The sequence below is a fragment of the Sphaeramia orbicularis genome, chromosome 22, assembly GCF_902148855.1.
Source record: "Sphaeramia orbicularis chromosome 22, fSphaOr1.1, whole genome shotgun sequence".
Taxonomy (NCBI): Eukaryota; Metazoa; Chordata; class Actinopteri; order Kurtiformes; family Apogonidae; genus Sphaeramia; species Sphaeramia orbicularis.
The window spans coordinates 6,893,472-6,917,949 of record NC_043978.1 but is presented as its reverse complement, the minus strand read 5'-3'; the positions used below and the strand labels follow the sequence as shown (position 1 = coordinate 6,917,949).

The window sequence follows — 24,478 nt, the reverse complement described above, 5'->3', positions numbered from 1 at the left end:
CTGTGTGTGTTCTGTGACTGGGGAATGGAAGCACAACTGTGGAATGAAAAAAAGATTAGACAGATCTCTGAGCCGAAAAACAACATTTTTCTGTACCATAGTAATATTAGTGTCTCTAGAGAAATTTCTTGGATTTCTGAAGGAAGGTCACGTTGGGTCTCAACCCCAGCCAGGGGTACGCCGTGACAGACGGCCACTGTCCACTTTATCATTGTCAATAGTGTGTGATTGATCGAGAGAGGATAAGGAGCTAACAGAGTATCCTCATGTGAGCTGTGTGGCATCAAACTACACACATAGCACGATTGATTAGTGACACGTCGTGTCAGATCACGTGTCACTCGCCACCATGTGTTATCGCTATAGTCGTGGTGATCAATGAGGTGGAGGTCATGTCTGTGACGTCCCCGAAGCTCCTCTGACCCTAGCTGTCCTCCGACAGACCAGGGCACAACAGGAATGTGATGCGGTGGTGAAGGATCAGATACCTGATAGAATGTGTCCATGTACCACATGTACAGGCACAGGAGGGTGATGCAGATGACAGCTGACCCTTTGATCACCTCCATCGTCGTCGAATCAGTGTATGCGTGGGGCAGGGGGTCTTCAGTCACTCGCCAGTGACCAGGCAAAGGATAAGTGTATATGAGACGTCACTGGGGTCGTTACCACCGCTAGGTTTCAACCAGTGAGTCTTGTGAGTGTGGGTGCGTGATACAGCTGTGTCCAGCTCCGGTGTCCAGTCGTTCAGTCTACGCTGTCGATCGATGCTCTGGCCCGTCCTCAGCTGCAGCAGTTGGCGGTTCTCCCAGAAACCGCTTACAGTGGATCGCGTGGATCCACATGGCACGTTCAGCAACCTTGACCGCTGTGTGCGTCATCAGGAGCACCTGGAAAGGGCCTCGCCACCTGCGCTGTTTCCAGTGCTTTCGTCTGAAGTCCCGAACCAGGATCCAATCCCCCGGCTGCAGCGGATGAAGCAGCCCCTCTGCAGGAACCGGTAGTGCTGATTTCACCAGTACCTGTACTTGAGATAGTTCAGAGGAGAGTTTCCTACACTAAGACAACATGTCATGCTCCAACAATGATGTCAACCCGGTTGGTTGGGGGCCTGGAGACCTGTATATGGGGTCTCCCAAACATAATCTCAAAAGGACTCAGCCCACTTCGACTCCTACGTCTCATTCTCATTTGCATGAGAACCAGAGGTAGGGCCTTGACCCAGTTAAGACCTGTTTCCTCACAACATTTAGCCAGTTTTGATTTTAGGGTGCTATTTTCCCTTTCAATAGCCCTCCCTGATTGTGGATGGTATGCACAGTGTGTTTTGAGGTCAAAACCTAGCATTTCCCCTAACTCAGTTAGTGCTGTGTTCACAAAGTGGGACCCATTGTCTGATGAGATCCTCTTTGGGATCCCCCAACAAAAACAAAACAAAATGTCAGTTACCAAAGCCTTAGCCCCTACAGAGCTGTCTGCATGTTTTACAGGAAACATTTATCTAACATTCCTCCCTTAGACACATGATCTACGCCATGTGTCAGCTTAGCAAACCAAGGGAAGAAATGTTTGGGCAGACAAGGTCGTCCATCAGCTGCCTCAAGTGAAACAAAAGACACAAGCCTGTGAAGAAGGACAACAAAGGAGAAGGTCATCAACATACTGTAAAGGAGCAACACCTGGTGGGAGGTCAAGGTGGGACAGCGAGTCGGCCAAAATCGAATTGTAAATGGTTGGGGCCTCGCAATACCCCTGAGACATGTGCATCCATGTGTACATTTTGTTTTTGAACTGAAACACGAACCAATACTGGCTATCAGCATGCACGGGCACGGATGTGCATGCGTTTGAAAGGTCAATAACAGAAAAGTGAGATGCAGACGGCGGAACTTGTGACAAAATCATGTGTGGATTTGGGACCGTGGGTATGCGTGGAACCACGGCTTTGTTTACCGCTTGTAGGTCTTGGATGAACCTCCATGTGTCTGGGTCAAGAGGGGTTCGCACTTTTTTTCACAGGAAAAATTGGGGTCCTGACCGGTGAATCAGGACATGGAACTATAATTCCCACATTCAAATAAGCTTCGAAGTTGGACTGTTTTTGACATGGCCTGTAATCAGATCGCGGGGTAATGATGACCGGTGGACAGTTTCGGACGAGACCCACATCATGTGGACCAGTAGCCCAGACACCAGGTGGGATATCAGCCAGTTCGGGTGGCACGGAGACGGGTGAGAGGCCTGTGGGAGATGTAGACATACAGGTGAGCTGAGCACTTCATCATTTAACAACTGTACAGTTTTCTGACAGTGAAACACTGATATCATGCTCTGTCTGTATACCCCCAGTCGGGGAGTGAACATGATGGCCGGGTCAGAGGTGGGACACAAATCTGACACCTGCAAGGCCTTTTCCACAAACGGGCCCACGTCTTTCCAATCTGCATGGCATGGTTTGGAAAGAGCAACATGCGTGGTGCAGCACCAAGCCTGTAAAAAGAATGTTGGTTATCAGTCAGTGACACAGACAATGCACAAAAAAATATGAATCCCAAAACATGTAACCAGTTGTGAGCTTATCAGACTCTGTGTGAAAAAACTTTTCCTCATATGTGGGGTCAGGGCCTCCAGGACTGAAATGAGAAGCACAATATAAATCATTTGGGGGTGAGACATAAGCGCCAGACTGAAGTCTGCTGTCACTTAGCTCGACCCATTTTTCTGTAATTTGGGGGGAACAGATTTTCCAGTGGTATACAGAATCTGGTAACCCAGCAGCATACCTAACCATTGTGTGTGCGTACACAGAATGTGAGTGGAGATCTGTGCCTGCGACTGTGTTTCGTTGAGTTATCGTTAACCCCTCTGGACCCGATTCAAGTTTTACCCCCAATTTGCACATCAAATCCCGCCCACACAAATTAATGGGACAGACGGGTGCGAGTAAAAAAAGAATGTTAGAAAGTACATTCTTGTGAAACACATGTCAACGGAACTGTTACGTGCCAGGAGGTCTAGGGTACTGACACATAACAAAAACAAAAAAAAAAAGAAAAAGATGGTCCGGGAGACCGCAAAGGAGAAGCATGGAGAGCAGGTCGGTTGTAACTAAAAGACAGAAAATTTATTACAAAAAAAAAAAAAAAGTACATGGCCACAGTCACTTAACACAAAAGAGATTAACATCAGTTAAACAAAAAGCGAACTGCACGAACGGCAGCGATGAACCCCGTCTCCCTCATTGTGGTTGGAGTTCAGGCTTTTATAGGCTGGTGATTGAAGTCAGGTGTTGATAGGCCAGTGATTGAAGTCCGGTGTTTCCAGTCAGCCGAAATGGGAAGGCGGAGACAAGGAAAAGAAAAAAACAACAGCCAACGGCCCCAGCCGTAACAGGAACAGTAAAGCTCTCTCTGTCCTGTTTACCACCAGCCGACACAGAAATAATAGTTTTTCCACTCAACTTTAGTGTAGGTGTTAAGTCTACTTGTCTGATCACAGAGTATGTAGCTCCACTATCTACTAAAAACAATAACTTAAACCTGCTTATAGTAAGATCAACCACAGGGAGCTTCTGATAGGAGTCAGTACACAGCTGAGCGTGTGTGTGTGTGTGTGTGTCTGATGTGTGTGTGTGTCACCTCCTCCTCCCTTGGGCAGTGCAGCAGAAGCTGTAGTGGGTGTGGAATCCGTGTCTGGAGACCCGCCCTCCAGGGCCGCGAGCCAATCCCCTGCCCCGTTCCCTCCACGTGGCTGTCTCCGCCCCGCCTTCTCTGTGGGCAGTCCCTTTTCCCATGTCCTGGTTGGCCACAGAGGTGGCCCACCCCTCCACATGTCGGACCACCCCTTTCCGGGTGTAGATGGGCCTCGAATGTTCTCCGGTCCCCGCCCACGCTGTTCCCCGGGGGGGGTCGGGCGGACCAGTCCGGAGTGTCTGATGAAAGTGACCCCTGCCCTGCGTCTGGAATCTTCCACTGTCTCATCAGGCCTGTTTCAGGTTTGTCCATGCAGACAGAAAGCCTCAGGTGGGAAAAAACGTCCGGCAGAGGCTAGGGGTCATCTGTGCAGCCAGAAGCCGCCTGAGTTCGGACCCGGTGGGTCTGTGTTCATTGCAGAAAGTCCCTCGGATGGATCAGGTAGATGTTTCAGCGAATGTCCATGCCCTGAACACCACAACAGGACCGTCTGGTCCGCTGACTTCCACCATGGGCATTTGTGCAGCTGTGCCAGAAGTCAGTCCTCCCCCCTGCCTGCAGCATCAGCAGCGGGGGTGGAGTCGGGTTGTGTGGAGTCTGGCTCCGGTGGTGGAGAAGGCCGGGGATCAGCAGACCTGGGGGGCCTGCTGGGGGCCCCATTGACGTTTGGCCGGTTCTGGAATTACGGCTGAGTGTTCCGGGAGGGGGGGGGGGGGGCGGGTTCTCGCAGCGTCTTTGTGGGCAGGCGTCCAGACCCGGACACCAACTTCGCTGCCTGCACAGAAACACAAGGGGGGGGCATATGGTATATGGTAAAGTGGCGGAGCTCAAGCTCCTTGACAATCGAAAATGTAACTGTTTAATCTGTATAATCTGTTTTATATCTGTTTTTATAACCAGCAGCATAATTTACCAGATCTTACAGACGTAGCACAGACGTTGCACAAAAATACAAGGGAAGTATAAAGTTATGAATACAAAGAAGTGGTTTAAATATTCTAACAAATTAGGCATAAAAGGGAAAAAAACACAGCTAGATGGTGTCATCTACGGTTACAAATGCCTCAGTTTGTTTTTGCTTCATTCACCACATCTCAAAACATTTGTTACAAGTTTCCTATTGTTTAAATTCCCTGACCTTGTTTTTTCTCTCTTTGCCTCCCTTTAACTCATTCAGTTTTTGCACACTCAAAGTTGGCGTTCTAGGAAAAATACCCATGTTTACCCAATAATCAGCACATTCAAGCACAATTTCCCCATATTTTCTTTTTACCCATGGGTTTTGGAATAGGGGCCTCTCTGTCCACACCCCCGTCACTGTGCCCCGGCCGGTTTCCCATTTTTACACTTAGAACGTCTTCTAAGTGGTTTTTGTTCCTTGGCGAACAAAATACTAAAAAACCCTGATTTTTCTTTTCAGTTGTCAGCGAAAAAATCACCTAAAACACTTTCAAGTTTGTTATAAACTTTACTCTACTGTATTTACATACAGTAGCAACCTTATACGATTTTTCTTTTTGGTTGAAGGCAGGCGAAAAAATCTCCCAAAAACGCCTGTACTCTATTGCATTTGCATACACTAGCAACTTTATACGATTTTCTTTTTGGTTGAAGGCGAAAAAATCTCCCAAAAACGCCTGTACTCTATTGCATTTGCATACAATAGCAACCCTATACGATTTTCTTTTTGGTTGAAGGCGAAAAAATCTCCCAAAAACGCCTGTACTCTATTGCATTTGCATACAATAGCAACCCAACTCAGGTTTATATATATATATATATATATATATATATATATATATATGTATATTTTATCCTTTTTTTTCCCTTTTTTTTTTTTTTTCCTTTTTCCCCCTATATAAACCTGAATTGTATACCACTGTTACAGTGGTCACCAGTGACGTGAGTTTGGAACACAGAGAGTAAAAGCCCCAACACCCCAAACTGTAACTTTCTCACCGTGTGTGGCGTTGAACTCAGTTCTGATTCCAGTGGTGAGACGGGCGGGGCTCGGGGCCGGTCCCCCGTCTGCGGTGTCGTTTTACCACGGGGCTACAGCCGCTTTTTGGCCCATAGGATGATCAGTCCACCAACCTCCGTTCCCCGCCCGACAGCACACATGGAATCCTGCCGACAACACCAATTTGTTATGGAAATGTTCAACTGATAACCCACACACAAAGAGGAGAGAAAGTTAGAGTTAAAATAAATAAATGCATTTATTGAGAAGTCAATCACAGAGAAACTCTGTAAGTGAAGTCTGCCTAAACAAGAGAAAACTAAAGATTATATAGAACCAAATCCAACCCCCTCAAACTATGATGTCATTCCTTACGTACATCATACCACTCCCTACTACTCCTTCTCTGCTCCGTGAAGAGGTCATGATGACCTCTCCACTCTAACCTTGCTTGGATCCAATCTGGAGTGCAGGCGCCATCCTCTATCTACACATTCAGACATTTAGGTGTTTGGGTTTTAACTCAAGGCAAGAACTCCGTTCCTGGGTTGGGGGTGTTACAGAGTGGTAAACATCACACATAATGAATAATGACTCAGCATTAAAAGAAGATGTACTAACAGTATAAAATATAAAGAGTATAAAATATAAAAAGTAAATTTTTCCACCACAACACGGAATTCACTTGTTGATAAATGCATGTAATGTAATGTCAATGTCTGTGGGAACATTTATAAGTTGGTCCAGGCGCTCATTGACGCTGCTGATTGTCCTCACGATGTCCTCTGGTGACTCTAGTGAGCACAGGTGAGGACATGGCCAAGGACGGGCATCAGCAGCTGGCTGTTGGATCGGAGGAATCCCACAGTCTGTGACAGGCTGGGACTGCATCTGACCATCTTCTGTCTCATTGTCTTTTGGGAAATAATAAATGGAATGATTTAACATGAGTCACAGTCTTGGATTTCCTCTTTGATATTCTGACATGATTACACATGAACCTTTATCTTGTTTGGCTGTGATCAGACTGTTGTATGACCCGTAGAATGAACTAATGTGTGAGTTACACATATACTAACTAGAAAAGCACACGAAGAGCGCAGAACTTTGCTAAGGCCGATCACCAAAATTTAGTCATTTGTTCTTTTTGAGTTATCTTGCACACGGAGAGATAGATAGACAAACCAACGCTGGCAAAAACATAACCTCCTTGGCAGAGGTAAATATTTATTTAATTCAATTCAATTCAATTTTATTTTATTTGTATAGCCCAATATCACAACAAGGTTATCTCAAAGGGCTTTACAGAGTCAGGTGGATGTAAACAACAACAGTCAAATAAACAGCAAGAAAATGAGTAATGTCCAGGGCATCCCCCGTCCTTAGACCCTCCTTCTCGGCAAGGAAAAACTCAAACCCAGTGGGAAAAGGGAGAAACCTCGGGGAGAACCACAGTGAAGGAGAGATCCACTCCCATAGACGGACAGGCTATAGATGCACCAGGACTGACCATTTGCAGATGAAGTTCCAGTCTGCAAGGATTTGCAGACTGGATTTGGATCCCTATTTACCTTAGGGATAATTCGAGTCACCCCTGTGAGACCAGTGTCACTCAAAATAGCGGCGACTCTGCTCAAACGGGCTGAGTTCTTCCTCTTTTCTGCTTTTGCCTTTTTTGGCCTCCGCTTCGCATCCACCTTGACGTCCTCAACTGATCACGCAGACAGGGTAATCCCAGAGGGAATCCCACCTGCAGACCCTGTTTATACTGATTTGCATATTTAAATGTGGGCATGGAGAGGGAGGAGTTTGGTACTCCAACATATGCGCTCAATTCCACGCTGATGGGGATGTACAGAGGAAGTGTGCTTGGATTCGGGCGTACGTACAGTTTTGTCCATCTGGATTTTTTTGTGCGTACGGACTTTTCTGGATTTGAATGTATGCCAGGTTTCAGTATGAAATCCACACAAGTCTTTGTGCATGAGGCCCCTGGACCTGGACAGACCCGGACCCAGACAGACCTGGACCTGGACCCAGACAGACTTGGACCCAGACAGACCTGGTCCAGGACAGTCCCTGGACCTGGACAGTCCTGGACCCAGACAGACCTGGACCTGGATAGACCCGGACCCCGACTGACCCAGACAGACCCGGACCATGACAGACCCGGACCCATACAGACCTGGACCCTGACAGACCTGGACCCTGACTGTCCCAGACAGCCCCTCACCATGACAGACCCGGACCCGGACAGACCTGGTCCCAGACCCATAAAGACCTGGATGGTCCAGTACAGTCTGGTTCTGTATGTGTGACCAGTCCAAGTAGGGCTGCTCGATTATATAAAAAAAAAATAATCACGATTATTTTAGCAATAATTGAAATCACGATTATTAAAAACGATTATTTGTTAACCTTAAAGTTGTTTATTTTTTTCTTGCAAAGCAATGTAAAATATACTCTTTAAACATAAATAAAGCTTTTAACCACTAAAACAAAGTATGATCACTTTTGTATGAAACAAAAAAATCTTTGAATGCAAATAAGTGTACTGTAAATTCAAGTATGTTTCCTTTTGTAAATAAATAGTGCACTGGAATTAAACTGCTATAGACTTGCCATAGAACTGTAGCAATAAAAAAAAAAACCTCACGTAAAGAGCAAATTATAAATTCAATTATGTTCAATGTAGTATGAAACAGTAAATTCAGTGGCGTGCCGTGAGGTTTCAGTTCAGGCCTTCTGTATACACCAGCCATCTAGAATACGCATGTCAGGGTTATACGGGTTAGGGTTAGGTTAATATGGAAGTTACAGCATAAAGAGATTCGGAGACTGAAGATTGCACTGCGGACGAAGTTGTTTTTATGCGTTTTAGTTTTCCATAACATTACGATAAAGGTGGCGGTGGTTAAACTTTAGATGGTTAAAAAGGTTTATTGTGTTAGCCGTCGGTACGGACACAACTACGAAACACTTTTTGCACGTGATGTATTTTTGCTCTTCGTCTTCTTCATCAAACCCAAAGTGATTCCATACAATTGAATTTGACTTGCCTTTTTTGTTTTACCAAGCACTTCTGCTGTGATTCTCCTGCCGTTTTTCCAGGCCGCTAGGTACAACTTTCCTCTTGGGGTGGACCTGCCGGCTAGCAGGCAGCAGTAGTTTAGAGGGGGGCGGGGCAGAGCAGCTCATGGGAGCTTGCTTGCGCGTCAGTTAAAACAACTCAAAATTAAAGCCGCAAGCGGCATCTAAAGACCCTCGCCAAAGGCACGTCCAGTGGAAGTATGCTCATCATTCAGCAGGTGGCGCTCTAGCCCCAAATTTTGTGTCTTCTGATGAATGGGTGTAGGCTTGGGACATTGACAATTGACTCAAATTTGACACAAATCAGTGTTCGTATGTCCAAACTGAACAAAATTTTGTATAAATAAATCTGTAGGGGGCGCTATGAGCCAAAATTCAATTTGTTCCATTGAATGGGTGTAGGCCTGCGAGATGTACCACTGAGCCAAATTTGAGCCAAATCGGTGTTCGTATGTCTGAACTGATGCAATTTTCGTGAAGGTGAATTTGTAGAGGGTGCTATTGTGTGAAATGGCATTTTCTTTTGAGAAATGGGTGTAGGCCTGGGAGATTGACAACTGATTCAAATTTGAGCCAAATTGGTGTTCGTATGTCTGAAGTGAAGTAATTTTCGTCAAAGTAATATTGTAGGGGGCGCTATAGGTCACAATTTCAAATTTTTCGGATAAATGGGTGTAGGCCTGACAGCTAGGTGTCTGAGTCAAGTTTGAGCCAAATTGGTGTTTGTATGTCCGAACTGAAGCAATTTTAATAAAAAAATTTAGAAAAAACTTGTAGGGGGTGCTGTAGTGCGAAATTTCAGTTTCTTTTGACAAGTAGGTGTAGGCCTGGGAGACAGATGTCTCAGTCAAATTTGAGCCAAATCAGTGGTCGTATGTCCGAACTGATGTCATTTTTGTAAATGTACATTTGTAGGGGGCGCTATAGTGCGAAATTTAAATTTCTTTTAGTAAATGGGTGTAGGCCTGGGAGATTGACAACTGATTCAAATTTGAGCCAAATTGGTATTCGTATGTCTAACGTGAAGTAATTTTCGTAAAGGTAAAATTGTAGGGGGCGCTATGGCACCGAATTTCAAATTTTTCTGATAAATGGGTGTAGGCCTGGGAGATAGACGTCTGAGTCAAATTTGAGCCAAATCGGTGTTCGTATGTCCGAACTGAAGCAATTTTAATAAAAAAATATTACAAATTTTTTTAGGGGGCACTGTAGTGCAAAATTTCAGTTTCTTTTGACAAATAGGTGTAGGCCTGGGAGACAGATGTCTGAGTCAAATTTGAGCCAAATCGGTGTTCGTATGTCCGAACTGATGTCATTTTTGTAAATGTACATTTGTAGGGGGCGCTATAGTGCGAAATTTCAATTTCTTTTAATAAATGGGTGTAGGCCTGGGAGATAGACGTTTTAGCCAAATCGGTGTTTGTATGTCTAAGCTGAAGCAATTTTTATGATGGTAAATTTTCAAAAAATCTTTGCAAAGTTTGCAACCTCGTCGCACAAAAACGGTGACACCGATTCAAAAAATTCGGCTAACTTTTGATTCTCCACTTCTCTAGATACTGTACACCGATTTTGAGGTCATTCGGCCAAACGGCTTAGTAGGAGATAGTTAAAATACAACGTCAGCGAAAACGCTGACTCAGCATTTTGGAAATTTCAATCCAATATAGCCGACTGAGGATTGGTTTAGGGGCGTGGCCATAATAATATTTTTTGTTTGTCTCCTCATGATGAATCTGTGTACCGATTTTCGTGGCTCTACGACAAACTTTATGTTGGACACGCTCCCATTGGCGCAGTGCATTTCCACTTTTCAAGGGGGCGCTGCCGCAACATTTCTTTACCGACATCTACGAAACCTATATGTAAATTCAATTTCTCGCACTTCTGAATTTTAGGCAAAATTTGGTGAGTTTTCGTAAATGTTCAGGGGGTCAAATTTGAGCTCAAAGAGCAGGAGAAGAAAAATAAATTTAAAAAAAATTAAAGCCGCAAGCGGCATCTAAAGGCCCTCGCCACGGGCATGTCCAGTAGAAGTATGTCCATTGTTCAGCAGGTGGCACTCTAGCACCAAATTTCAATGTCTTCTGATGAATGGGTGTAGGCCTGGGAGATCGACAACTGATTCAAATTTGAGGCAAATCTTTGTTTGTATGTCCGAACTAAAGAAAGTTCTGTATAAGTAAATCTGTAGGGGGCGCTATGCAGCTAAAAATAAATTTCTACCATTGAATGGGTGTAGGTTTGCGAAATGTACCACTGAGTCAAATTTGAGCTAAATCAGTGTTCGTATGTCCGAATTGATGCAATTTTCGTGAAGGTAAATTTGTAGGGGGCGCTACTGAGCGAAGTGGCAATTTCTTTTGATAAATGGGTGTAGGCCTGGGAGACTGACAACTGATTCAAATTTTAGCCAAATATGTATTTGTATGTCTAACGTGAAGTAATTTTCGTAAAGGTAAAATTGTAGAGGGCGCTATGACACCGAATTTCAAATATTTCTGATAAATGGGTGTAGGCCTGGGAGATAGACGTCTGAGTCAAATTTGAGCCAAATCGGTGTTCGTATGTCCGAACTGAAGAAATTTTAATAAAAAATATTTAAAATTTTTGTAGGGGGCGCTGTAGTGCAAAATTTCAGTTTCTTTTGACAAATAGGTGTAGGCCAGGGAGAGAGATGTCTGAGTCAAATTTGAGCCAAATTGGTGCTCGTATGTCCGAACTGATTTCATTTTTGTAAATGTACATTTGTAGGGGGTGCTATAGTGCGAAATTTAAATTTCTTTTAATAAATGGGTGTAGGCCTGGGAGATAGACGTCTGAGTCAAATTTGAGCCAAATCGGTGTTCGTATGTCCGAACTGAAGAAATTTTAATTAAAAAATATTAAAAATTTTTGTAGGGGGCGCTGTAGTGCAAAATTTCAGTTTCTTTTGACAAATAGGTGTAGGCCGGGGAGACAGATGTCTGAGTCAAATTTGAGCCAAATTGGTGCTCGTATGTCCAAACTGATTTCATTTTTGTAAATGTACATTTGTAGGGGGCGCTATAGTGCAAAATTTCAATTTCTTTTGACAAATAGGTGTAGGCCGGGGAGACAGATGTCTGAGTCAAATTTCAGCCAAATCGGTGTTCGTATGTCTGAGCTGAAGCAATTTTTGTAATGGTAAATTCACGAAGAAACTTTGCAAAGTTTGCGACATCGTCACACAAAAACGGTGACACCTATCCAAAAAATTCAGCTAACTTTTGATGCCCCACTTCTCTAGATACTGTACACCGATTTTGAGCTCATTCGGCCAAACGGCCAAGGAGGAGATAGTTAAAATACGACGTCAGCGAAAACGCTGACTCAGCATTTTGGAAATTTCAATCCAATATGGCCGACTAAGGGTTGGTTTTGGGGCATGGCCATAATAATATTTTTTGTTTGTCTCCTCATGATGAATCTGTGTACCGATTTTCGTGGCTCTACAACAAATTTTACGTTGGACGTGCTCCCATTGGCGTAATGCATTTCCACTTTTCAAGGGGGCGCTGCGGCAACATTTCTTTACCGACATCTACGAAACCTATATGTAAATTAAATTTCTTGCACTTCTGAATTTTGGGCAAAATTTGGTGAGTTTTCGTAAATGTTCAGGGGGTCAAATTTGAGCTCAAAGAGCAGGAGAAGAAAAAAAATAAAGAAAGAAAGAAAGAAAATTAAAGCCGCAAGCGGCATCTAAAGGCCCTCGCCAAGGGCACGTCCAGTGGAAGTATGCTCATCGTTCAGCAGGTGGTGCTCTAGCACCAAATTTTGTGTCTTCTGATGAATGGGTGTAGGCCTGGGACATTGACAATTGACTCAAATTTGAGACAAATCAGTGTTTGTATGTCCGAACGGAACAAAATTTTGTATAAATAAATCTGTAGGGGGCGCTATGAGCCAAAATTCAATTTGTTCCATTGAATGGGTGTAGGCCAGCGAGATGTACCACTGAGTCAAATTTGAGCCAAATTGGTGTTCGTATGTCCGAACTGATGCAATTTTCGTGAAGGTGAATTTGTAGGGGGCGCTATTGTGTGAAATGGCAGTTTCTTTTGATAAATGGGTGTAGGCCTGGGAGATTGACAGCTGATTCAAATTTGAGCCAAATCGGTGTTCATATGTCTGAAGTGAAGTAATTTTTGTAAAAGTAAAATTGTAGGGGGCGCTATAGGTCCAAATTTCAAATTTTTCTGATAAATGGGTGTAGGCCTGAGAGATAGACGTCTGAGTCAAATTTGAGCCAAATTGGTGTTCGTATGTCCGAACTGAAGCAATTTGAATAAAAAAATTTAAAAAAAACTTGTAGGGGGCGCTGTAGTGCGAAATTTCAGTTTCTTTTGACAAGTAGGTGTAGGCCTGGGAGACAGATGTCTGAGTCAAACTTGAGCATAATCGGTGGTCGTATGTCCGAACTGATGTAATTTTTGTAAATGTACATTTGTAGGGGGCGCTATAGTGCGAAATTTCCATTTCTTTTAATAAATCGGTGTAGGCCTGGGAGATGGACGTCTGAGTCAAATTTGAGCAAAACTGGTGTTCGTATGTCTGAGCTGAAGCAATTTTTGTAATGGTAAATTCGCAAAGAAACTTTGCAAAGTTTGCGATGTCGTCACAAAAAAACGGTGACACCGATCCTAAGAATTTGGCTAACTTTGGATACCCCACTTCTCTAGATACTGTACACCGATTTTGAGCTCATTCGGCCAAACGGCCAAGGAGGAGATAGTTAAAATACGACGTCAGCGAAAACGCTGACTCGGCATTTTGGAAATTTCAATCCTAAACTGAAGCAATTTTTGTGATGGCAAATTTTCGAAAAAACTTCGCAAAGTTTGTAACCACGTCGCACGAAAATGGTGACACCGATTCAAAAAATTCGGATAACTTTTGATGTCCCACTTCTCTAGATACTGTACACCGATTTTGAGCTCATTCGGCCAAATGGCTTAGTAGGAGATAGTTAAAATACGTCAGCGAAAACGCTGACTCAGCATTTTGGAAATTTCAATCCAATATGGGCGACTAAGGGCTGGTTTAGGGACGTGGTCATAATAATATTTTTTCTTTGTCTTCTCATGATGAATCTGTGTACCGATTTTCGTGGCTCTATGACAAACTTTATGTTGGACGAGCTCCCATTGGCGCAATGCATTTCCACTGTTCAAGGGGGCGCTGCCGCAACATTTCTTTACCGACCTCTACGAAACCTACATGTAAATTCAATTTCTCGCACTTCTGAATTTTAGGCAAAATTTGGTGAGTTTTTGTAAATGTTCAGGGGGTCAAAATTGAGCTCAAAGCGCAGGAGAAAAATAAGAATCTGAGCAAGAACAATATAGCCGTTTCTATGGCAACCACAGCAACCACATATTTGGCCTTATTTGAAAGCTCTCGAGCTCCCCCACATGTCTGTGGGGTCAGATGTCACGTGTCGTGCACTTACACACAAGTGAACGACCCCGAGTGGTCGTGGCCCATTGACTCCCATTCATTCAGAGCAGGTGTAAATTTGTGCACATGTCATATACATCGTCGGTAAGGTCTCAGTGCCGTGAATGTGAATATGTGTGAGAGTGGCGACAGTGGCGAAAGACGACCGCGTCACTGGCGACTTCGTCCCCATGCGCCCACTGCAGACTCAATAGGCCCTGCGCCGGCTTTACTCGGCTCGGGCCTAATAATCTGAGCAAGAACAATATAGCCGTTTCCGTGGCAACCACATATTTGGCCTTATTTGAAAGTTCTCGAGGTCCCCCACATGTCTGTGGGGTCAGATGTCACGTGTCGTGCACTTACACACAAGTGACCGACCCTGAGTGGTCGTGTCCCATTGACTCCCATTCATTCTGAGCAGGTGTAAATATACGATTTGTGCACATGTATGTACATCTTCGGAAAGGTCTCAGTGCCGTGAATGTGAATATGTGTGTGAGTGGCGACAGTGGCGAAAGGCGACCGTGTCACTGGCGATTTCGTCCCCATGCGTCCACTGCAGACTCAATAGGCCCTGCGCTGGCTTTACTCGGCTCGGGCCTAATTAATAATCGTTTTTTCTCTATTACATAATTTTTGTAATCGTTGCGTGTAATAATCGAAATCGTAATTGAATTTTGATTAATTGCAGGTCCAAGTAAACTTAGGTCCAAGTTTATTTCTCTTTGGTTCTGTTTGTTCTTTCAACTTCCATTTGTTTGTTTCATATTTTATCAGTTTTCTTTTACTGAGGTTCTGTAGAACTCCAGTCCATAATCCTGCTTTAGTTCGCTGTTCTTTTTGGGTTCTGGTTCTGCTGTTGGTTCTGTTCTTTACCCTCTGTCCTCAGTTATGGTTCTTTTGTTGGTTCTGTTCTGGTTCTGTTTCCGGTTCCAGGGTTCTCACTAGTGTCATTGAACGTCAGGGCCCTGACGCTGAGATTTGACCCGCGGCGCTGTCTTTCAACCAGCGTAGTGGTGTTTTTTTGTGTGTGATCGTCCAGCGTAATGATAGAGCTGCACGATTAATCGATTTTAAATCAAAATCGGATTTTTTAATTAGGACGATTTTTAAAGAAGGGAACTCGTAAAATCGATTTCATCTTTCTCGCACCTCTGTGCCGCACGCTTGTGGGCTACCGTAGACTCCTCCCATCTGTGACAGCGGTCTGTCACAGAAGTCTGTGTAATGACCATGGACGTTAAATCTGTTCATGAGCCCACAGTACTTACAGCAGTATAAGCCGTGGCTTCACACACGGGTCCCACAACTGAAATATAACTGCATGCGGATCACTCATCGTCCGTTGTCCTGGATCCGTACCGTACTGTCTTCTTCCGATCCGGGTCCAGGTCGCAGGGTCAGCAGCCTCAGCAGAGGAGCCCAGACAGCCTCTGCCCAGACACATCCACCAGCTCCAGGGATACAATCCCTCCAGCGTGTCCTGGGTCGGTCTCTTCCACTCACAGATCCCCCAGTTTAAATAGAACCACATGGGGATCACTCATATTATGTGGTCCATGCATGCACACACGCGCACGCATGCACGACTGATTCCTGTCACTGACTTACATTGGTATCACTTCTGTGGGCCCAGATACCCCAAAAAGGAAAAAAAAACATTTTTTTAATAATTAATTTAGTTCTCTTACTTGCTGAATTTTTCATTCACAAATGTAAGTTCTGTAACACAAAACCAAAAATTATTCATTTTTTTGAAAGTTGTTGAACTTCATTCAAAGCTGTTTGATAAATCTCGAAACAAAAAGGCTGTAAAAACCATCAGTATTTGCTCTGATTTGGACATTGTATTGTAGTGTATTCCCCCTGGCAAACTTATGTTATTTTCTTGTTGTATACATTGTTTTTATATTCTACTTCATTCAATAAAGATTTAATGAAGAAAAATAAAAACTTCTGTGGGTTCATCACGTGATACCATCACAGATTTGAGGTCGGAGCAGTGCCTTGCATTGTGGGCTGCTCACGAAACGACATGCTGACTTCTGTTGTCTTTTGTAGTTTTACCCAAAAATCGAAAATCAAGTTTTTAGAGGAAAAAAAAATCAGGATTTTTTTTTTGGCCAAAATCGTGCAGCCCTACGTAATGATAATGAGATTTTAATTTGAAAAAATATAGTCCTTTGTCTTGGCGCAAAGTGCTGCAGACAGGAAATGAGGACAATATAATCAACACCGCTTTGTGTTTCTTGGTATTGTCTGGTGCCCGCCAAGCAACATCACTTGCCTTACACTCATTGGCTGACAATGAGGCTTCAATCAATTTATCTTATTTAAACGGACCGATCACCCGTGGAAAATTATATCTAAAATTTAGCCTGTGCGTGCGTGTAGTGTGAGGGCCGCTCCGATTATCCCTGAGTACCAATTTGTGTCAATTTCCCATATGGAGTAATTCCCATCAATAATTACCATATACAAACTCAAAAAAAAAACAGTTTTTGCTTTTAATCATTGTTGTAACAAAGTCAGAAACTTGGCTTCATTCCTCAAAATTTGCCCCTCAAAACGCAGGAAATAGTGTTTCAGAGAGTTATAAATTTCAAAATTTACCCCCTACAAAACTTGTGCCATGTATGCGGAGCGCGCCGCATACATGGTGCCCCTATGCTGTGAAAAAAAATCCTAGTGAGAACCCTGGGTTCTGTTCTGGTTCTGTTGTCAGTTCTGGTTCTGTTCTTTACCCTCTGTCCCTGGTTCTGTTGTTGGTTCTGTTCTCGTTCTAATGTTGGTTCTGGTTCTGTTGTCGGTTCTGGTTCTGTTTTTTACCCTGTGTCCTCGGTTCTGGTTCTGTTGTTCGTTCTGTTCTTTACCCTCTGTCCTCAGTTCTAGTTCTGTTGTCGGTTCTGGTTCTGTTGTTGGTTCTGTTCTGGTTCTGTTGTCATTTCTGGTTCTGTTCTTTACCCTCTGTCCTCAGTTCTGGTTCTGTTGCTGGTTCTGGTTCTGTTCTGGTTCTGTTGTTCGTTCTGGTTCTGTTCTTTACCCTCTGTCCTCAGTTCTGGTTCTGTTGTTGGTTCTGGTTCTGTTGTCAGTTTTGGTTCTGTTCTTTACCCTCTGTCCCTGGTTCTGTTGTCGGTTCTGGTTCTGTTGTTGGTTCTGTTCTGGTTCTGTTGTTGGTTCTGGTTCTGGTTCAGTTCTTTACCCTCTGTCCCTGCCTCTGTTGTTGGTTCTGGTGCTGTTGTTGGTTCTGTTGTCAGTTCCGGTTCTGTTCTTTACCCTCTGTCCTTCTGGTTCTGGTTCTGTTGTTGGTTCTGTTCTGGTTCGGTTGTTGGTTCTGTTCTGGCTCTGTTGTCGGTTGTGGTTCTGTTGTTGGTTCTGGTTCTGTTCTTTACCCTCTGTCCTCGGTTCTGGTTCGGTTGTCGGTTCTGTTCTTCACCCTCTGTCCTCGGTTCTGGTTCTGTTGTCAGTTCTGGTTCTGTTCTTTACTCTCTGTCCCTGGTTCTTTTGTTGGTTCTGTTCTTTACCCTCTGTCCTCAGCTCCGGTTCTGTTTTTGGTTCTGTTCTGGTTCTGCTGTTGGTTCTGGTTCTGTTCTTTACCCTCTTTCCTCAGTTCTGGTTCTGTCGTCGGTTCTGGTTCTGTTGTTGGTTCTGGTTCTGTTCTTTACCCTCTGTCCTTGGTTCTGTTGTCTGTTCTGGTTCTGTTGTTGGTTCTGGTTCTGTTCTTTACCTTCTGTCCTCGGTTCTGGTTCTGTTGTTGGTTCTGGTTTCTGTTCTTTACCCTGTGTCCTTGGTTCTGGTTCTGTTGTCAGTTCTGGTTCTGTTGTTGGTTCTGGTTCTGTTGTCTGTTCTGGTTGTCTTCTTTACCCTCTATCCTCAGTTCTGGTTCTGTTGTTGGTTCTGGTTCTGTTCTGGTTCTGTTGTTGGTTCTGGTTCTGTTCTTTACCTTCTGTCCTCGGTTCTGGTTCTATTGTTGGTTCTGGTTTCTGTTCTTTACCCTGTGTCCTTGGTTCTGGTTCTGTTGTCAGTTCTGGTTCTGTTGTTGGTTCTGGTTCTGTTGTCTGTTCTGGTTCTCTTCTTTACCCTCTGTCCTCAGTTCTGGTTCTGTTTTTGGTTCTGGTTCTGTTCTGGTTCTGTTGTTGGTTCTAGTTTTGTTTCAGTTCTTTACCCTCTGTCCCTGGCTCTGTTGTCGGTTCTGGTGCTGTTGTTGGTTCTGGTTCTGTTCTTTACCCTCCGTCCTTCTGGTTCTGGTTCTGTTGTCGGTTCTGATTCTGTTCTTTACCCTCTGTCCTTCTGGTTCTGGTTGTAGTGTGAGGTCGGTCCAGCAGCAGGATGCGGGTCAGTACTGGTGTGAGGTGGACTTTCATGGCCGGACCTTTTCCTCAAATCGGGCCTGGATCACGGTAGAAGGTGAGGACCCTGAACACAGTGCGGCCCCTGAATGGCTGGTTACTTGATTGACATGTGTGTTTGTGTGTAACCCCACTCTCTTTGTCTGGGTTTGTCTCTAACCCCGCCCTTTTTGTCCAGGTGTCCCCCACTTCGTCCACGAGCCTCAGGACGTGGCCTCGTTCCCTGGCGTCCCCTTCAACCTGACCTGCGCCGCCGTTGGACCTCCAGAACCCGTAGACATCCTGTGGTGGGTGGGAGGAGTCCAGGAGGGACAACCCGGGCCGTCCCCCTCCGTCCTCCACATCCCAGGTCAGGAACCCGACCAGAACCAGACGGGTTTTAAACCTGGACCAGTTTTTATAAGGTCATCCATGGAACTGATCCAGGTCCGAATTGACCGGCTCGGTCCGTAAAGGATTAACCCAAAAACTAATCAGAACATTAGACCCGATAAAGAACAGAACCAGACGGAACCAGAACCAACCACATGACTCTGACCAACAGAACCAGACAGAACTAGAACCAACCACACGACTCTGACCGTCAGACCCGGTAAAGAACAGAACCAGACGGAACCAGAACCAACCACATGACTCTGACCATCAGACCCGGTAATGAACAGAACCAGACAGAACCAGGTTAATCTAAGCCATAAAGGCTTAAAGCTTTGATTATTCACCCATGAACAACCCATGAGATCCACACAGACCAGGGGTTCTGGGTCCTGGGTCATTGGTCCTGGATGGTACCAGATCCATGTGGCCTAGGTCCTGGATGGTACCAGATTCATGTGGCCTGGGTCCTGGATGGTACCAGATCCATGTGGTCTGGTTCCTGTGTGCTGGATCAGACTCATCCATAGTCTGATTTGTTTTTGTATCATTTGACTAAAGAGGAGAAGAAGTAGAACTTCTTCATCTCCATCATCCACAGACAATCTGGACCAGACCAGACCATCTGGACAAGATCAGACCAGACCAGATCCAGGAGAAGACCTGGACTGAAAAAGTAGAACCAGTAGAACTTCAGTGGTCTTGATCTTCATGAATACGGTTGTTCTGTTTCAGGTGTGAACAGCAGCGTCAAGTTTTACTGTGAAGCTAAAAACACCAGAGGGATCAGTGTGTCCAGAACCGGAACGGTCCACATCAAAAGTGAGTCCACGGGAGGCACAGGGGTCCGGCTCACAGGGGCCGCTTCACAGGGGTCCGGCTCACAGGGGGCCTGGTTACAGGGGGTTGGGTCACAAGGGTCTGGGTCACAGGGGCCCGGGTAACACTGAACCAGGGCTGGATGATCTGGTGGAATGTTTAATGTCTGGAACCTGTGAACCTCCCAGTGTCTGTGTCTCTGTCTGTGTCTCCATCTCTGTCTGTGTCTCAGTTTTACCTTCAGCTCCGGTCAGTCTCCATGTCCTCAGGATGGTTGACAACAACGTCACGTTGTCATGGAAACCGGGGTTCACAGGTCACTCAGAGCTGTCTAGGTGCATCATACAGGTAACACACAGACCAGAACATGGACCAGAACCTGAGGACACAGGGACGTTAACCTCTGTGGTGGTCTTTTTATCGTCCTCTTCATCAGCTGTCCAGGCGATCCGTCCGCAGGTGGGACCTTCCTCAACAGGACGTCCACGTCCCTCCTCATGTCCACATGTTGTCTGGTCTAAGGTGTTACTCCAACTACAGCGTCAGGGTGTCGTGTGTTAACGAGGTGGGAGCATCGCCCTTCTCCCCGTGGATGCATTTCACCACACCGGAGTCAGGTAGGAACTGGGATGTAAGAACCAGGATGTAGGAACCAGGATGTAAGAACCAGGATGTAGGAACCAGGATGTAAGAACCAGGATTAAGGAACCGGGATTTAGGAACCAGGATGTAACAACTGGGATTAAGGAATCAGGATGTAAGAACCAGGATGTAAGAACTGGGATTAAGGAACCGGGATGTAAGAACCAGGATGTAGGAACCAGGATGTAAGAACCGGGATTAAGGAACCTGGATTTAGGAATCAGGATGTAAGAACCAGGATGTAAGAACTGGGATTAAGGAACCGGGATGTAAGAATCAGGATGTGGGAACCAGAATGTAGGAACCAGGATTAAGGAACCGGGATTTAGGACACCAGGATGTGAGAACCTGGATGTAGGAACCAGGATGTAGGAACCAGAATGTAACAACCAGGATGTAGGAACCAGGATTAAGGAACTGGGATTTAGGAACCAGGATGTAAGAACTGGGATTAAGGAACCGGGATGTAGGAACCAGCATTAAGGAACAGGGATTAAGGAACCAGGATGTAAGAACCAGGATGTAGGAACCAGGATGTAAGAACCGGGATTTATGAACCAGGATGTAGGAACCGGGATTAAAGGTGGGGTCTGAAATGTTTTTCTGGAGCATTTGTTACTATATTCCTTAAAATCCCCTTCACACCCCAGTTACAACTAATTAATTAAATGCTCTAACACAGGGGTGTCAAACTCATTTAATTCAGAGGCCACATTCAGCTAAATTTGATCTGAAGTGGGCCAAACCAGTAAAATAATACCATCATAATATAGAAATAATGTCAACTCCAAACTTTTCTCTATGTTTTAGAGCAAAAAAAGTAAAATTACATTATGAGATGGTTTACATCTGCAAACTATCCTTTCAAACAATGTGAATAACATGAACAAACTGAAAAAATCAGTGTAATTTTAATCATATTCTGCCTCAGTTTATCATTTACACATGTACATTAGAACTTACAGATAACAGTGGATCTACAAATACACAAAACACTTAGTAACAGGCGGAATATTGTTAAAATTGTACTTAAGACATTTCAGGTTGTTCATATTTGTTCAGGTTATTCACATTTTTTGCAAAATTAAACTTTGTTTTAGTGTAAATACATGGAAATATTTACATTTACAAAGAGAAACATTTGGAGTTGTCATTAATTTTATGTTATTATGATAGTATTTTACTGGTCCTGCCCACTGGAGATTGAATTGGTCTGAATGTGGAACCTGAACTAAAAGGATTTAGGAACCAGGACGTAAAAATCAGGATTAATGAACCGGGATGTAAGAACCAGGATTAAGGAACTGGGATGTAAGAACCGGGATGTAGGAGCCAGGATGTACTGGTGCATTCCAGAGTCCTGGCAGATGGACAGATGGTCAAATGCTTTAGAACATCTGCCCAAGCAGGAGGTTCTTGTTCCAAAGTGGGATCAGTTTGAAGAACAGATTCAGAGTTAGGACCTGGTTTTCTGGAATACCCCTGTGTGTGTGTGTGTGTGTGTGTGTGTGTGTGTGTGTGTGTGTGTGTGTGTGTGTGTGTGTGGTCCAGTCCGTACAATCAGCTTTTGTCTCTGACCTCGATCCACATGAAGCTCTGAGCCATCGACCTGGTGCACAGCACCTCCTGCAGGAGGACGACAACAACAAAAACAACAACAACAACCACCACCGCTGTAACAACAATGACAACCACCACAACAACAATGGCACACAAACACACACAACCACACACTACCACAGAAACACACATTACTACACAAACACACAAACATACACTACCACACATACACTACCACAAACACACACTACCACAGAAACACATATTACCACACACTATCACACAAACACACACTACCACACACAAACACACACTACCACACAAACATACACTACACACAAACGCTGCTTTGTGTGTGTGTGTGTGTGTGTGTGTGTGTCGATTCAGGTCCACTCTGTCAGACATCACAACTGTCCAATGAGAGGACAGACTGTTTTCACAGACAGAATGTGGACAATAAAGGTGTGTGTGACCTTTGACCTCCTCCTGTTCCTAGTGCCCTCCGCCCCCCCCAGGAACCTGACCTTTGACCTGTCGGAGACACAGTTGTCTCTGAACTGGGCGGAGCTTCGGGAGGAGGAGCTCCAGGGTAAACTGTTGGCGTACAAGGTGCAGTGGACTCTGGGAGGAGAGCAGCAGGTAGGCGGTGACCTTTGACCTCTGACCTCCCAACCGAGCAGTCAGTCAGAGCCCACGTGTGGTGAGATGTCCTGTCCGTGTGTTTCCAGGAGCCGCTGCTGTTTAAGGAGAACGCGGCTCAGCTGTCAGGAGGAGGGCGCTTCTTCAACGCCTCCTTCCAGGTGTCGGCCTGCACCGCCGTGGGATGTGGACCCTGGAGTCCACCAGTCCTGGTCCTGCCCGCCTCAGGTACATCCGCCTGGACACACACCTGGACACACACCTGCTGATCAGTTATTGATCCTGGGTCCTGATCAGTGTGTTTATGGATGTCCAGTCCAGGTGCAGGTCCAGCGGAGCCACATGTGGGTCGGGGTTCTTCTGGGTCTGCTGGTGGCCACCGTGGTGGGTCTGTTACTGACGGTCCTGGTCCAGCGCCGAGGAAAGGAGACGCAGTTTGGGTAGGACACTGGTCCCCTTTGGAGGACCACAAACCTCCAGCCCCCCCTTTGGAGGACCCTAATCCTCCAGTCCCCCTTTGGACCATAAACCTCCAGTCCCCCTTTGGAGGACCATAAACCTCCAGTCCCCCTTTGGAGGACCGTAAATCTCCAGTCCCCCTTTGGAAGACCGTAAACCTCCAGTCCCCCTTTGGAGGACCGTAAACCTCCAGTCCCCCTTTGGAGGACCGTAAACCTCCAGTCCCCCTTTGGAGGACCGTAAACCTCCAGTCCCCTCTTTCGAGGACCGTAAACCTCCAGTCCCCCCTTTGGAGGACCATGGCAGTAGATTGGTTTGGTGTCCGTCCTTTAAATGAGTCCAGGGTGTTCCAACCATCAAACATTAGGCCCTTTTCCACCAAAAGCCCAGGAACTTTATTACCAGGAACTTATTTACCAGGAACTTATTTGGGGTAAAAGAGTTCCTGGTAATTATGTTTCTACCGCACCCCAAAGTTTAGGGTAATTTATTCAAATCAGGTTGATGATGTATGAGGGAGCAGTAACAGCAACTGTAGTCCAGTTCATGTACATTCACAAACTAACCTCTAGTTCAATAAAATGACACAGTACTTAAGTGGACAGGTTGGGTTTAACATTTTACTGGTTGTTGAATCACTTAATCCTTCTGGAATACATTTTAAATGAAGTTAACCATCATTACATATCCTTAATTTGTATTTAAAAATGGTAGAACATGTATTTTCAACTTCTCATTCCTTAAACTCAATCACATCTAACTTTAAGTGTGATGGATGGTTCTTTTTCATTTCTATTGTTTTATAGATATAGTCCAGGTTCAACCCTAAAGTCAGACACATTTACTCAAATGTCTGCATTTAATTTTACTGCATATTACTGATAAAAGTACTTATACTCTACTTATATTTTGATGCCTTGTAAAGGAGCAGACGGTATTAGGTTAGAATTTTTTAAATTAAAAATTGAAACAAAACAAAAGGTGCAAAAAACAAGGTGCTTTGAGATTAAAAGGGAATTAAACCTGTGTGAAAGGTTCGGGCTTCTGGACCCGCTGGACCAGCTGGTCCAGGACAGCCAGTCTGGAACTCCATGGTCCCGGTCCCTTTTTTGCTTTCCTACAGGAAAAGGAATAAAATTGCTGAAATGAATAACAGAACACATGATAGATTCCTACTACTATGATGTGACATGTCTGACCTGGGCTGTTGTAAACAGCAGGAGACGATGGACAAACGCACAAAGGAGCCGCAGGTTCGGTAAAAGAGGCGGGTCCTTCCGGTCCATTTTGGGTGGAAATCACAAAACATACAGAATAAATCAGTGTTCAGCTCACGGCGACAACACAAATACATCCAGTTCTCTGATTTAGGTTTAGTGTCAGACTGTTGACCAGTTAGTATTAGGTTAACTGGACTTCACTTTTGTCTTAAC

At 44.8% G+C, this 24,478-nt stretch overlaps 1 protein-coding gene across 1 annotated transcript in view; it reads left to right on the top strand.

Annotated features, from left to right (window-relative positions):
* tyro3 (TYRO3 protein tyrosine kinase) overlaps positions 1 to 24,478 on the top strand; it is a 40,794-nt gene that overhangs the window by 9,274 nt on the left and 7,042 nt on the right. Inside the window, exons 3-10 of the mRNA XM_030126945.1 lie at positions 18,512 to 18,612; positions 18,733 to 18,903; positions 19,662 to 19,748; positions 19,978 to 20,093; positions 20,182 to 20,362; positions 22,444 to 22,586; positions 22,676 to 22,814; positions 22,903 to 23,026. Coding sequence (XP_029982805.1) covers positions 18,512 to 18,612; positions 18,733 to 18,903; positions 19,662 to 19,748; positions 19,978 to 20,093; positions 20,182 to 20,362; positions 22,444 to 22,586; positions 22,676 to 22,814; positions 22,903 to 23,026 — 1,062 coding nt within the window. The remainder of the gene's footprint in view (positions 1 to 18,511; positions 18,613 to 18,732; positions 18,904 to 19,661; positions 19,749 to 19,977; positions 20,094 to 20,181; positions 20,363 to 22,443; positions 22,587 to 22,675; positions 22,815 to 22,902; positions 23,027 to 24,478) is intronic.